General features: G+C 39.0%; 1 protein-coding gene across 2 annotated transcripts in view; it reads left to right on the top strand.

The window, feature by feature from the left end:
* Positions 1–14376, top strand: part of CPE (carboxypeptidase E) — a 58674-nt gene that overhangs the window by 25364 nt on the left and 18934 nt on the right. The window contains exons 1-2 of one of the 2 annotated variants that reach the window (XM_013175255.3): positions 13184–13214; positions 14140–14336. In XM_013175255.3, the coding sequence (XP_013030709.2) occupies positions 13199–13214; positions 14140–14336 (213 nt within the window). In that variant the 5' untranslated portion in view covers positions 13184–13198. Of the gene's footprint in view, positions 1–13183; positions 13215–14139; positions 14337–14376 lie in introns of those variants that run through there. The other variant, XM_013175256.3, reaches the window with a different exon arrangement.

The raw sequence follows: 14376 nt of genomic DNA on the forward strand, positions 1-14376 counted from the left end.
ACCAAATTTGTCAGACATGATACACCCTTACGTGAAGCCACGTTGGCTGTCACCAGTTGCTTCTTTGCTCTCCATGTGCCTTAGCCTTCTCAGTGTTGTTGCTTTTGCAAGAGACTGTAAGGCCTCATCTGGCAAACTCCTAGAGGTGTGCTTGACTTGAAGCTCCTGGCTGACCCCTCTGAAGTCGCTGTGATGAAGTTAAGCATATGTTTAATGTGCTTCAAGTCCTACATAAAAGGAAAAGACCATAAAACTGAAGTCTCAATGTAGTTTCAATGGTAGTTTTTGCTACTAGAGAAGTTAAAGAGAAGAATGCCTTTATTGTGTATGTATATAGTTTCTATATAACCATATGGAAGCCTTTAGGGTTAGAAAAAGAGTCATGTCAGGTCAAATATCACTGGGACATTCTGGGGAGAAGAAGAGAATGAAAAAGTATTCTTAATACCTGCTGGCTTAATAGCATGTCTTAGGAAGCTTTATGTGTTGACTACTCGTTTCCAAATTTATTGCTTTTCATTAAGTGCAATCTTTAATGGACAATGTGGTAATTTTCAGTCCATCTGCCTTCGTATTTGTGTTCTTATAATTCGAACACTTTGTTTTGTAGAATATTTTACATTTTGTAACTATTTTTTTCTTTATCACTTAGCAGACAGCTGGAAAAAATATACTGAAACATGCCTTTGGCAGTCGTTACACTGTGATCATGGAAGTTAAACCCAAGATGAAAGAGAAAGTTAAGTAAAAATGCATATAAAAAGAAATAGCAAATATGGCAAAGACTGGATAGCTCATATTTTATAGAACAATCCAAGCAGCTTTAAGCTTGTCTTTTAAAGCAAAAAAATATATATATTCATATGATAAAAAAGCCTTTTCTTTCACATTGCTTGATTAAATAAGATTAAACCACTCAATCATAAGGGCGTTAATAAAGATAGGGAATTGTGGATTGCTTCCTTAAGGGTTCAGTTTCTTTCTGCTTTAGAGTCATGTGGTTTTGATTTTGTTTGTGAACAGTGTCAAATCTGTCTTTTCATATGATTTTGAATATCTGCAAATGCAATTTCTTTAGTTAAAATTAGAAGTGTATTTTAGATCTAAGATATCAGCGAACAGAAACATGAAAAATGTTGTCCTGACCTGGGAATGACCTCCTCGGAGCTGGAGTTTCTCGGTGGAGGACGTTTGTGTGTGTATCTGTGCATATACATCTCTCTCAGACACACAGACTAGTACAGAGTCAGTATATGGAGTCAGAGAAGGCTTTTCTATACACACTATTCTATACTGTTCCTCCTTTGTTTGACAAATTTCTGTCCTTGTCTAAAGAGGTAGTCAAGTGCATATTGGATCAGGTACCACATCTTCCTCCCATTTCAGTGGAATAATTATTTCCTAGACTTCCTTTTCCATTTGTTAGGAAGTATGATTTTCTTGAAAGCCTCCCTCACAGGTGTGGCACAGAATCATAGAATAGCTGAGGTTGGAAGGGACTCTGGAGATCACCTCCTCCAGTGCCCTGCGCACCTACAGCTGGTTGCTCAGGGCTGTGGCCAGCCAGATGTGGAGGATCTCCAAGGATGGAGGCTCCACAACCTCTCTGGGCAACCTGGTTCAGTACTTGACCACCCAAAAATAAAGATTTTTTTTTTTTGAAGTGGAATTTCCTGTATTCCAGTTTGTGCCCACCATCTCCTGTTCTGTCACTGGGCACTACTGAGAAGCATCTGGCTCTCTGTTAAAAATAAATAAATGGGAGCAAATTGTTACATTCCTGTTTCATTTACAGGGATTATGTACCCACCTGCCAGACTATTTCATTGGAACATGTGAGGGAAAGTGCAGTTTAAAATTAGTAAATAATTCTCTTCTGTCTTCTAGCATTTTCTGTCTGCTATTTTTCCAATCGGGTTTCTGAGATGTGCTGTTTTATCCTCTCTGCTCTTTGTATGGAGGGGCAATGTTCTTTCCAGAAGGGTGGAGAAAAGGACTGATATTTGTAAGAGGTGGCTCAAAGTCTTAGGATTCATACCACATTTCTTCCATGTATGCGGAGTATCTGACTGTTGTTTCACATTTTCTGTTTGCTTCCTATTGCTAAATCATAATAATAGAATACAGATCAAATATCCTTTAAAATGGCATTTCAATGAAAGCTTCACTCCTTATTGAAATTACAGTGAAGGTGTCTTCTTTCCATGGGATTTTTTTCATCTCCAGAGAAAAACCCAAATGCCTGAAGCCTCAAAATGAAAATATTACAGTAGAGCTTCTCAAGAGATGTCTGTTGGCTGTGTTCTGTTCTCCTTTGTGGGATAACTGGTTATCTCCTTCATGGGATCTCAAGCCATTAAGAATGGTGAGAGAGAAATAATTTCCACCGTATCAGAATATTAAGTAGGTGTTGATAAGGGCACAAAATGCATGAAGTCAGCCTTTAAAGAAGTGCCAGACCTTGTTTTCTTTTCCATTGTATGCCTCTCTAGCCTGCATAAAATTGAAATAAAATGCTGTACATTTGGAAGATGGGGCTCAATTTTCCTTTCACTGCTTCAATGTTGGTCTGAAGTATGACAAAATATATCATCTCCTAGTGTTTTATTACACTTTTTAAAGCTATAAAGTACTGCACAGGAATCATGGTGAATACGCTCAAACTGAAGCCAGACGCCAGTAACAAAAGTCCTTTGGACTGTTATTAGTGAAGGGATTTGCTGGTAGATAGCACACATTTTTGCTGGCAGGATGTTTGCTCTTCTAGAAAGAGCTCGAACTTGCTGTTGTACAGCAAGTAACATAAAACAGAAAGAAAGTTTCAAGTGGGATGAAAGAGACCACAAGAGATGGATTTGCTGTATCTTTTTGTGTTGCTTGGAGGAAAAAAATAAGTAGGCAGTGCTAGGAAGAGCTACGAAGAGCTACTCAGTTTCAGGTCCTGCTGGTCATTGCAGTTTAATATGCTTGGCATATTGGAGGCATGGCAGGTATAATTGTGGGAAATGGATATTGCTTGCCCTTTTGTAAGGAACATGCCTCGTTATTTTTAACTAACCTTTCTTCTTGCTTGCAGGTAGAATAAACCCTAGGTAGGTTTATTTTTTATCAAACTGCACAAAGCTCTACTGAGGTATGTAGAGCTCATTATATGTATTGCTCAGCTGCCAGTTCACTTTCTACACTTACAGGTGTTGTGCAAGGACAGGATGGTGATTTCTGTAGTGACTGGGATTCACTGTAGGCTACGTAGACAACAGGTACACATCTCTACTTTCTAACTCAGAACTGTTGTATGACTCCTTGGAGGTCAAACCCAGTGGAAGCTCTGAGAAGAGCTAAAGAAGATGCAAAGCTTTTATGTTTGTTCCCTGTAGGAGGAAAAAATCTGCCTGTTTTTAGGACATTAGGACGTATGTCCTTGAGCAGATATAAAAGGTGTTACAGGATTTTTGTTAAGCATTTTTTTTTTCTCTCCTAGGCAGGCTGTTCTGTGTCTCACAGCAGTACAGCTGTTTTGTGGCTGGCAGTGCTGAGGTCAGTGTTTATGTGGCATTTTTTGTCTGGAGCTCCTTTGTCTAAATGCAAAACATCTCTTGAAAGCCTTCTGGATCCAATTCCTTCTGCTATTGAGACAAAGGATTTGTCTGGATCAGTCATCTGCATCATTATTCTTGAGTCAACAAGCAGTTATATGATTCACTTCTTCCTCTTACGCACCAAGCTTGATTGTATTAGCCTTTGCACCAATTTAGCTTCCTCTCCTTGTACTATCAGGAATCATCACCTTTTTCTTTTCCTTTTCCTCTTTTCCTTTTCCTTTTTTTCTTTTTCTTTTTCTTTTTCTTTTTCTTTTTCTTTTTCTTTTTCTTTTTCTTTTTCTTTTTCTTTTTCTTTTTCTTTTTCTTTTTCTTTTTCTTTTTCTTTTTCTTTTTCTTTTTCTTTTTCTTTTTCTTTTTCTTTTTCTTTTTCTTTTTCTTTTTCTTTTTCTTTTTCTTTTTCTTTTTCTTTTTCTTTTTCTTTTTCTTTTTCTTTTTCTTTTTTCTTTTTCTTTTTCTTTTTCTTTTTCTTTTTCTTTTTCTTTTTCTTTTTCTTTTTCTTTTTCTTTTTCTTTTTCTTTTTCTCTTTCTCTTTCTCTTTCTCTTTCTCTTTCTCTTTCTCTTTCTCTTTCTCTTTCCCTTTCCCTTTCCCTTTCCCTTTCCCTTTCCCTTTCCCTTTCCCCTTCCCCTTCCCCTTCCCCCCTTCCCGTTCCCTTTCCCTTTCCCTTTCCCTTTCCCTTTCCCTTTCCCTTTCCCTTTCCCTTTCCCTTTCCCCCTTTCCCTTTCCCTTTCCCTTTCCCTTTCCCTTTCCCTTTCCCTTTCCCTTTCCCTTTCTTTTCCTTTTCCTTTTCCTTTTCCTTTTTCCTTTTCCTTTTCCTTTTCCTTTTCCTTTTCCTTTTCCTTTTCCTTTTCCTTTTCTTTTCTTTTCTTTTCTTTTCTTTTCTTTTCTTTTCTTTTCTTTTCTTTTCTTTTCTTTTCTTTTCTTTTCTTTTCTTTTCTTTTCTTTTCTTTTCTTTTCTTTTCTTTTCTTTTCTTTTCTTTTCTTTTTGTTTCGTTTCGTTTCGTTTCGTTTCGTTTCTTTTCGTTTCGTTTCGTTTCTTTTCGTTTCTTTTCGTTTCTTTTCGTTTCTTTTCGTTTCTTTTCGTTTCTTTTCGTTTCTTTTCGTTTCCTTTTCCTTTTCCTTTTCCTTTTCCTTTTCCTTTTCCTTTTCCTTTTCCTTTTCCTTTTCCTTTTCCTTTTCCTTTTCCTTTTCCTTTTCCTTTTCCTTTTCCTTTTCCTTTTCCTTTTCCTTTTCCTTTTCCTTTTCCTTTTCCTTTTCCTTTTCCTTTTCCTTTTCCTTTTCCTTTTCCTTTTCCTTTTCCTTTTCCTTTTCCTTTTCCTTTTTTTCCCCTATTTCTTTTCAGTTCTTAATGTTTAAAATGATACAGGGGACACTTTCTAAAGGGTATCTGCATTTCAGACATATGCGAGTGTGAAGAGAAAGATCTCCTCCAAGCATCCAGGTCTGCATTTCTAATTAAACTGGATATGAACAAATCATTAAGGTGCAATACCAATTTCAAGTAAAATTTTACATACCATTAAACAATTCTGAAGTGTCACAATACTTGGAGATGTAGTGTTGAATTATCAGTCTTGATCACTCTCCACCCACTTAACCTTTTTTTCTTCTGCTTCATACTTACCTGATTTAACAGCTGCTCTCTCAAGAACAAATACAATCAAGATTTACTGTTGGTTATGACACAACATTCATACTTTAAATGCAGAAACTTGAGAGAATATCAGTTGCTAAAATCAGGCTGGAGATGAAGTGCAGCAATAAAACAGATGCAGGAAGCCACTTTTTAATCCCAGATTCACACAGTTTGTAAGCCTATAGTGCAGCTGCAGTTTTTCTGGAATTAAAAAAAAAAAAAACAAAAAAAAAAAACCACACACACCACCAACAAAAACAAACAAACAAAAACCAAAATAACCCCAAGCAGTCCTACCTTCTAAAATGCTGGAGTCCTTTTTTTTTAAATTCTTTACGTTCATCACACCAAAAGTGTGATTCTAAATTAATATTAGGCCTAAAAGAAGCTGACTGGGTATTTTTTAGTCTCTGAGGTTACTGGCATAAATCGGGTTGCTTATGTGCTGACGTAAATGGTGTCCTCTGTTAGTCATCACAAGTCAATCTTTCATATTTTTTCCACAAAGAAGCAAGGTAACAGCAAAATCAGTTTTTGCAGTTTGCCTATTTCTTTCTCACCATTATGTATTCTAAATGAGCACTTTATAACTCTTTCTGTACACTCCATGGCCAATAATCATGGAAGCGAACATCACTAAATATTAGGGCTCATCTAAGCTTGGGAAGCTAAATAAGCCAGTAAATAAGCCAATGCAAAAGCCTGTATGTATTCTGTAACATGTTGCCTACAGGAGGGACTTTTAACAGTTGTCTATTTATGGGGAGATTCTGTCCCTCTCCATCTGTTAGCGATGGCCAGTGCACTTCAGCATCGTTTATCTGAGTCACAAATCTGCAGCCCACAGGCTTTTCCACACTTTGTTGCTTTGTGACAGAATAGTGGTGGAACAAATTGATGTTTAATTACCAATAAGAAAGGGTTGTCCAGCGTGTGTAGCCTCAGTGAAGGAACAAGTGCCATTGTGAAAGCCTCCTGGAAATCAAGGGAGGAAGACCGAAGCAAGACAGGTGTTTGCTGCTAGCTGTGCACAGATCCAAAGCTCAGACACTGCATTTTCCAAGGCTCCAGAACATCCTCTGGTGGGAACTGTAATCCTTTTCAGTCATAAGTAGCTCTGCTCTAAGGAGAGGAAGCAGTAGATGAAGGTGAGACTTTTGGTACATGGATTCTGTGAATGCGCTTGCCTTGCTCACACTGACGGGGCTCTGGGTGCAAGGCAGCGCAGCTCTGCAAGCTGCCCGAGCTTGTTTTCCTCCTGAAACACAGCCGTGCAGTGAGTGCTGGGGTGTGACAGCCTTTTCCTATGGAGGAGGAATCGTGGGGCTTGACACCTTCCTCCCTTTTCAGCCTTTCTTTGGGCACTGCTGCAGAAGCGGTAGCCATGATTTCCAGCTTGAAAAGAGCCTCGGAGTGAGGTCCTGCCTGGGCTTTTGGGCTTTTTGCCACCGATTTGGCACAACAAATGTTCACGGTGATGCTGAAGTGGGCTGGTGTAATGTAGTGGGGAAGAATCATTCATGTCTTTCCAGTGACTTTCTGTTTATTTGTTTCCAGTGAAAAGGGAGAGCTACTTTTGTTTCTTTTTCTTTCTTTTTTTTTTCTTTTTTTTTTTTTAATCCAGCATTTCTGCATGCCTCTTTGACTTTAGAGCCTGAGGTCTGGATGTAAATGGGTTATTTCCAACCTTTTTTTTTCAGCTCTTCACAAAATCAGGATGAGGAAAAGTAGAGCTCCAAGTTCCAAATGTTTCTCTGCTGGAACCAGCCATTTGAACTAGATTAGCTTTGAAATTTCCCATGTACTTATTGCCTGCAAAAGCAGTGGGAAAGATGGGTGAGCTCAGTCCTTTTGAAGTGCTGTGATGGTTGGCAGGGACTTTTGTAGCTGCAGTGAAAAAGCAGATTCTGTAGTTTCCTGAAGAGGGAAAGCTTGTTAAGTGAGCTTGATGAGGAATCCTCATAAGTACACACCTAAATTATGTATCAACTTTCTCTTCATCAAAAGATCTATGTCAGTGATGAGTTGATGGATTAAGAAAGTGTTGTTGCTGTATGTGCCAACCAAAACTGGAGGGTTGCTGGAGTGAAAGTCTTTGATATGAAAATTTGCTTGGTCACACGTAGTTATAAATGGAGGAGTTCGCCCTTCTATGGAGCACAGCAGAAAGCTGGATTGGATCTGTTGTATCCCACAGCCAGCATCACAGGGGATACGTAGAGGCTTACTTGTGTCATCTCTGTACTGCCAGCATCCCTCACAAATATTCCCAGGGTATGTTTTATTCAATTTTTTTTTTCCCCCTAGCAGTGAGAACAAAAGCTGGGAGATGAAAGAACTGCACATGTCCCATACTCTGCCACTGACTGGTAGGGCTGGTTCAGGACAGTTCGTTTCACGTTTGGTGTTCTCAGGAACCTCATCTTCAGTGCTGAGCTTACCATACCGGCCACTGTAACTAAGTAATAAATTCTATAAGTGCAGAGTGCCGCTCATTTTTCCTAGAGCACGAAAAATGCAACGGAATGGCAAAACCAGTCTGGTTAATCCGGATGTATGTAGAGATGGGTATTTGTTATTCCTAAAATTCTGACATTTTTTCTAATCTGCTTTGAACTTCACAGAGTGCTTTTTAACACATTTACACAAAATCAGGGCTTTGTGCATATTATATTTCAGTGTTTCATATTAAGTTAAAGGTTTTGATTAAATAAGTAAATTTAGTTTGTTACGATTGAACGAGTCATCGTCGATTCCCTTACACAGCACCATCCTTTTATGCGCAGCAACAGGAGTGTAGCAGGCAGAAAGCCGCCTTCTTCTCCATGACACAGCATGGGGGCTTTGCTGTAGGAGTTCCTCACTCAGTGCTATGCTGTGTGACCCTGCAGAGTAAGTGCAGGGTGCTGTGGAAAGCCTGGCACTGGGATGTGCCAGCGATGTGGGCTGCAGGAGCAGAACAGATGCTTGGCCCGCTGCAGGTGGGAGGCTGTGGCACGTCCTGTAGCTGCAGGGGCGGGAGTGGGCTGTTAGAGACACGAAGGAAGCATCGGATGACTCAGAACATTTGTGGTGGAAGGAACCGTCTTCAGCATGAGGTAATCTGCCTGGAGATTTTCTTTGCCATACTGAAGATACAGAAGAAGATCCCCATTTTGAAGCCCAAGTGACAGACTTGATACCCAATAGAATGGAGATTGCATCTTAATTTATACAGGTCAATGCTAGCAGAACCAGAGCTGTTCTCTGCAAGGTTTCAGTCCTGTTTCAATTTGCTGTACAGGCTCTGCTGTTAACTTTGGCTTTAAGCAGTAGTGCTCCAATAGTTATGAAATTTTCCAGAAACAGCTTGAGGCCAGTCTTGAAACATGGCCGTGAAAAAATGCGTGTTTTTTTTTAAAACAGGAGCTTGCCAAAAGTTCCTTGAATTTCTTTTCTTCTTGTTTTCTTCCCAGTACATTTTGTAGTAGTTAATGGCAAGAACATGAAAGGTTTAAAGGCTGTGAGTATTGTCCCATTTCTGCTTTCATGTAAACTAATTGTGAAACTTTCAGTAGTTTCCCTTTCAGCAATGCAATACCAATACTACTCCTTATTAAATGTCATCCTAAAATTGTATTAGGCCTCTAGAAAGATTTAGAAACTAATACTGCCCTGTTCTTCTATCTTCCAGTGCTGTCTGTTTTCACACAAGTCATGGAGATCACCTTTTCTATTGAAATGCTGTTAGAGCAGGTTGCAGACATCTAGTTTATAGAGTGACAGAAATCTAACATTTCTAATTCTTTCACTCTTTTTTTTTTTTTTCAACTCCGCATTTATTTTCTTCTTTTCCTCCCTTAATGTTTTCCTGTTCAAAGGAGAAACTCATTTTATAATCCTTGGTTTTCCATGTAGTTGATCTCCAGAGAATTTCCTTCTCTTTGAACTACTAACAAAAATGTGGAGCATAAGAAAGTCCTCAATCACATTTAGATAAATGAATTTCTTGCCAGCAGGAGTTCTGAGATGTTCTGAGTACTGTTTATCTACAAGAAATGTTTACTGGTTGCCATATTAAAAATGACAAGCAACTCTAAGTAATCAAAAACACTATGTCTATTATTTCAGGAACACCGCTTGCTTTTCCAGAAGGAATATAGGAAGACAGAAGAAGGATTCTAGTTTTAAGGGTAATAGATGCTCATTTGCAAAATGGGTCATTAAGCACTTCAGCTTTCTAGTTGTTAATTTTTTCTTCCATATGGCTTGCACTTCCACGAGCAGACTACTATACATTTTAACATTACGCTACTGTACATTTTAACTGCTTGGCATGACAGCGTGACTTGTGGAGTGACATTATCTTGACTCGAAGTAAATATAATTAGTAGGTGCTAAACTTTTTGTACCTACATTTTAGAAAGTTACTGTCTTTACAAATACAGGCTGACCTAAAAAAAGGCAGCGGTTAGTCATCTTTAATTGGGTGATCTGTCTAATATTAATGATGTACCTTCTGTTCCTAGGAAACTGCAGAAGACCTTAGCTAACTGTAACTGCAGAATTGAAGTGACATTTCACAATGTTTATCAGGCACCAGAAAGGCATGACATTTTAAAATACTTTTTCCTCGATCGTTTATCAGGTTGTAATGTACCGCACAGTCAATCTGGGAGGGATGTAAAAGCCTTCTAAAAGCCGTAACGATGTGCTGGCTTAGGCTTCTCCGAGATACTAAGACATTTATAAACTTGATTGCTGCATTTGATTTCTTGTGACTTGCTCCAAAGGATGTTAGTAGCCACCCATTCATCTGTTACCAGAAACCTCTGTATCTGGGCTGAAGTTGTGTGTAAGCATTTATAAATGCCATCTTCACATCGTTACACAAGGCATGCTGTGGCTACTATGGATGAGATTATCTTTTATAAAGAAATTATTGGAAAGTTAATAATGTTAAACAAGAATTGTAAATATTCAAGCAGCAGATATGTTCCTTTGTGTTTACCATATATTGGGCCATGGAGATCCATTAAAATTTTTTACTTTTTTTTTTTTACATATGTCTGGGTGTCAAATGAGGAAAAAAGCTTTAATTTCTTTATGCCTCTTCTCCCTCAAAGCTACCTCCAGTTCTCCGCAGTGGAAGAGGAGCATTTCCGCTGGTTTGGAGAAGCTTAAAAAGTTCATCATCAAATTGAGATTTGCAGTCTTTTCATTTAAAAAAAAGTAATCTGTGAGGCAATTACAGTTACGGAATCCCACGAAGGGTGATTAAGGTCTGTATTAAATGGCTCATGAGGGATTAGCAGGAAGAACAACTATTCCTCAGCTAAGCAGCATGCTAGCAACAGGTGACAGTGGGGTGGGCGGTTTTCGAGGGAAGCCTGAAAGAAGCAGTGTGGTAGGAGCTATCGAATTACCAGGGAACCCAGGTGAGGAGGTCTTTTAGTCATCATGCTGCTGGCAAAAGCTGTACTGTGCAGCTTATATGACTGATGTCCTTGGTGTCTGAGGTATCTGTGTTAGCCTATGCAGTAGTGGAGAAGGAATGGGTTCCTTCAGAAGTGGACCTGGGATGCTGGCTGCCTTGTAGGGTCATTCCCTAAAGCTCTGGTCTTGCTCAGCTCAGCCAGAGGAGCAATGAGCATAATTCTGTTGGTCTCAGTTAGCAGCCTGCCCTCCAGCTTAGATTTCATTGCCCTAGAAGAACAGATGATTAGGAAAGGAGTTAGGTAAAAACAACTCAAAAAGGTTTCCAGAATGCACACCCTGAGTTGCAGTTTTTGCTTGACCATGAAGGACGGTCAGAGATGCAAATGTGAATTTAGGGCTTCCCTAACTACAAAATCATGTCAGCAGATAGGCTTTGGAAGTATCCTTGGCTCTTTGGGCTGTGTGGTGCTAATGAATGACTTTAGCAGCATTGTTCCTTTTTCCAGAATGGTCTCCTCGACTTTGCCTGAGATGGGCATGGACAACTAAGGAACAAACTGCTAATTTGCCCACAGCCAGCTTGTAGCATGAATTTGTTTCCGTTGAAATGAACAGTAAAAAAATCAAGTTTGTTTCCCTTGGAACAGCTGCAAGGTTTAGATATGAGAAGGGCCCATATTTTCTATTGTTCTTGTAGAAGTAAATTACACTGTTGAAATGAAGAAGAGTTTTCCTAAAACTGTCAGATACGGTCTGCTACATTTTGGGCAGAAACCCAGTATTTCTTTGGTTGCTGTGCCTAGAGATATGGAAACAGGCGACCGTGGGAGCTGGCAGGGAGTGGGTTCCCACATGTGTGTGCCTCCTAGACTTGTTCTTGGCTGCCAGAGGATGGACAGGAGATGGATTTCGCTGCTGCAGACAAAGGTGCAAGAAAAAGCCCACAGGAGCTAACATATAGACACAATAATAACTTTTGGAGCAGGGTTGTTATTCAGCTGTTATCTTTCCCTTTTCATTCTTTTGCCTTCATTTTTTTTTTTTTTTAACTTTGGTTTTGTTAGCAAAACTTGGAGTTCTGCTGACACCTTGCTGCCAGCACAGTTCTTTTGACAGCTAGTTTCACAGTTTGTGTTATAAGTAATTGTGTTTTTCTATGTCAGTCTAAAAAATGACATTTTTCTTCCTTTCACCGAAGATCACCACCTCTTATTTTGTGGTGTAGAGAAATGCTGCTTTCCAGACTGATTACTCCATGCCACGATGACTGGGATATATGGCTATTCCCTTTTCTTGCAGTTCTTCATAAGGAAAACAGGGCTGATCTCTTCAATCACTTTTCACAGGGAAGGCTTTCCGTAATTCCAATGACTTTCTCTACCTCTTTCTGAACTCCTCTTATCTTTTCATGCCCATGTAGGATGGTTCATTACCACTGAAGGAAGCTATGTGGTCGATGAGGCTGTACTCTGGGTTCACTGTAGGCTGTGCCTGTTTTCACAAAGCTTTCTAAACACTATTAACAACTCTTTGGTGGTAGTGGTCGTGGTGGGGGCAAGCAATACCCTATGGGAAACATCTGTTTCTATTCCTTTATTTGAACCAGGTCTGTAAAATTCAAGTGGGAAGCAAAGGCAGGTGAACAGTGCACAGTCTGGGAATCAGGAGAAATGATTTAACTTTCATGCATCCATAGTGGTGTCCTAGGGAAAACCACAAATGCAAAATGTGACCGTGTTCATATTTACCATGGTAACAGATCTGTCTTTTAGCTTGTGAAACACTTTCCCCATAAGTAGCATGCCAGTATGCATATGCATGAGTATTCTAATTATGAGAATACGTGATGTGCAGCACTGCACATTTTATTAAATAGTATTTATATATCCATGCTCTGAGTGCATGGTCTGATTACTCTTGATGATTAGACCTCTTGCATTCCCTGGTATTAACAGATAGGAGGAAACAGTAAGATGTGCAATGCCAAAACAGGAAATGGAGGGTTTTAGTCCCAGTAATGGAATTGTGTGTATCAGATTAAAAAAAAAAAAAAGAAAGCTATTCACTGAAACTAGAGCACTTCTTAACCTATCTGACAAAAGATATGAGGGAATAATCTATATGTACAAAACCACCTTTGCAGGAAGGAAAGAAGACATGATATTAATAGCGTGCTGCCTGCTAGCACCTTATCACTGGATTAAGGTTAACAAGCACAGACTGAAGAGTCGTAAGCAGATGTGTGCTTGATTAGCAATTATTTAGGCCTTGTTTGTGTAACCCTTCCTGGCTTGAATTTGCCACTGTGATAGTGCCAAAGGCTATCAAAAAGCATATTCAAAGATGATTCAAAGCATGTCACCAGCAGATGGTTCGATTCAAGCTGCTCTAACAGGTGAACCGTATTTAAAAAGGAAAAAGATAAGAAAAAAGGGCTTTAACCCAGAAAACAACACGTGATTCTGGCTAGTTACAGGACAATCCTATGAATCTCCTGCAGATACCTACATCTCTTGTAAAACCTCTCTGTAATTAGGGCAAAAAATGTGTTCTTTTAAAGGTAAATCCTTAACAGCTCTAAGACCTCTCTGATATGTTCATTATGTCTAGGGTCATGAGAGTGCAATTTGTGAGCAATTGGGAGTGTTGGAATGTTTATTTAAATATTGAATTTATGAATACATATATACACATATGTAAGAAGGTATATGGATGTATGAATACTTATAAATGTACATTATATATTCAAACCTATATTAAATATATTATTAAACATCCTTATAAATATTCAACATAAAAATCAATTCATATGATTCATATGGATGTACAGTTCGTATGACTATATAATTAAACGTATACATATGTTGTTTACTTACATATTTAACCTTTGAATGTTTATTACAATTTTCAGTGGGAATGATCCACGTTACAAGTTAGGTTACTGTACCTGCTTCATAAAGTCTGAGCTGAATATCCAAAGCGATGGCTGAGTAAGATTCTTCAGGCCGCTAGGATCAACAGCTGTTCACTGGCAGTGCTTTGGTAAAAGAATTGCAGTTTAATGCATGTGTAGTATGATAAGCTTAACCTAATCTTGGAGCGAACATTAAAGATAAGAAGCACTGTTAGTGTCAGTTTATATGTTTAAAAATCGGGACACCCTTTTGTGGTACTGAGGCATCAATTGCATTAGATCTCGACAGTAATAATGTTAATGGCCACGCTTAACATTTATTTTGATGTAGTTTATTGTCCTCTGGTATTCTTTCTCTGCCTTCGGCAAACACATGAATGTAAATTACTGTTTGTTCAGCCAGAGTTTAGAAAAAAATCTCAGTCCACTTTTCTGAAAGAGACTTGTAGCTTCCTGGGGATACTGTGACCAGATGGAGTCACAGGGATAGCTGTGGCTCTGGCGTGCTGTGTGGTGCCCATGCCTGTTTTTTGTGTGCTGTTCTAAGACATGTTCTTCCTTTTTCTTGCAGGAGAGCCAGAATTTAAATATGTTGGGAATATGCATGGGAATGAAGCTGTTGGAAGGGAGCTGCTCATCTTCTTGGCTCAGTACCTGTGTAATGAATACCAGAAAGGGAATGAAACTATTATCAATTTGATCCATAGCACGCGTATCCATATCATGCCATCTTTGAATCCCGACGGCTTTGAGAAGGCAGCATCCCAGGTTCGTAAGGCTGTGAATATAAGAATAACTATCGATGTAT

Source organism: Anser cygnoides, chromosome 4 (assembly GCF_040182565.1).
Source record: "Anser cygnoides isolate HZ-2024a breed goose chromosome 4, Taihu_goose_T2T_genome, whole genome shotgun sequence".
Classification (NCBI taxonomy): Eukaryota; Metazoa; Chordata; class Aves; order Anseriformes; family Anatidae; genus Anser; species Anser cygnoides.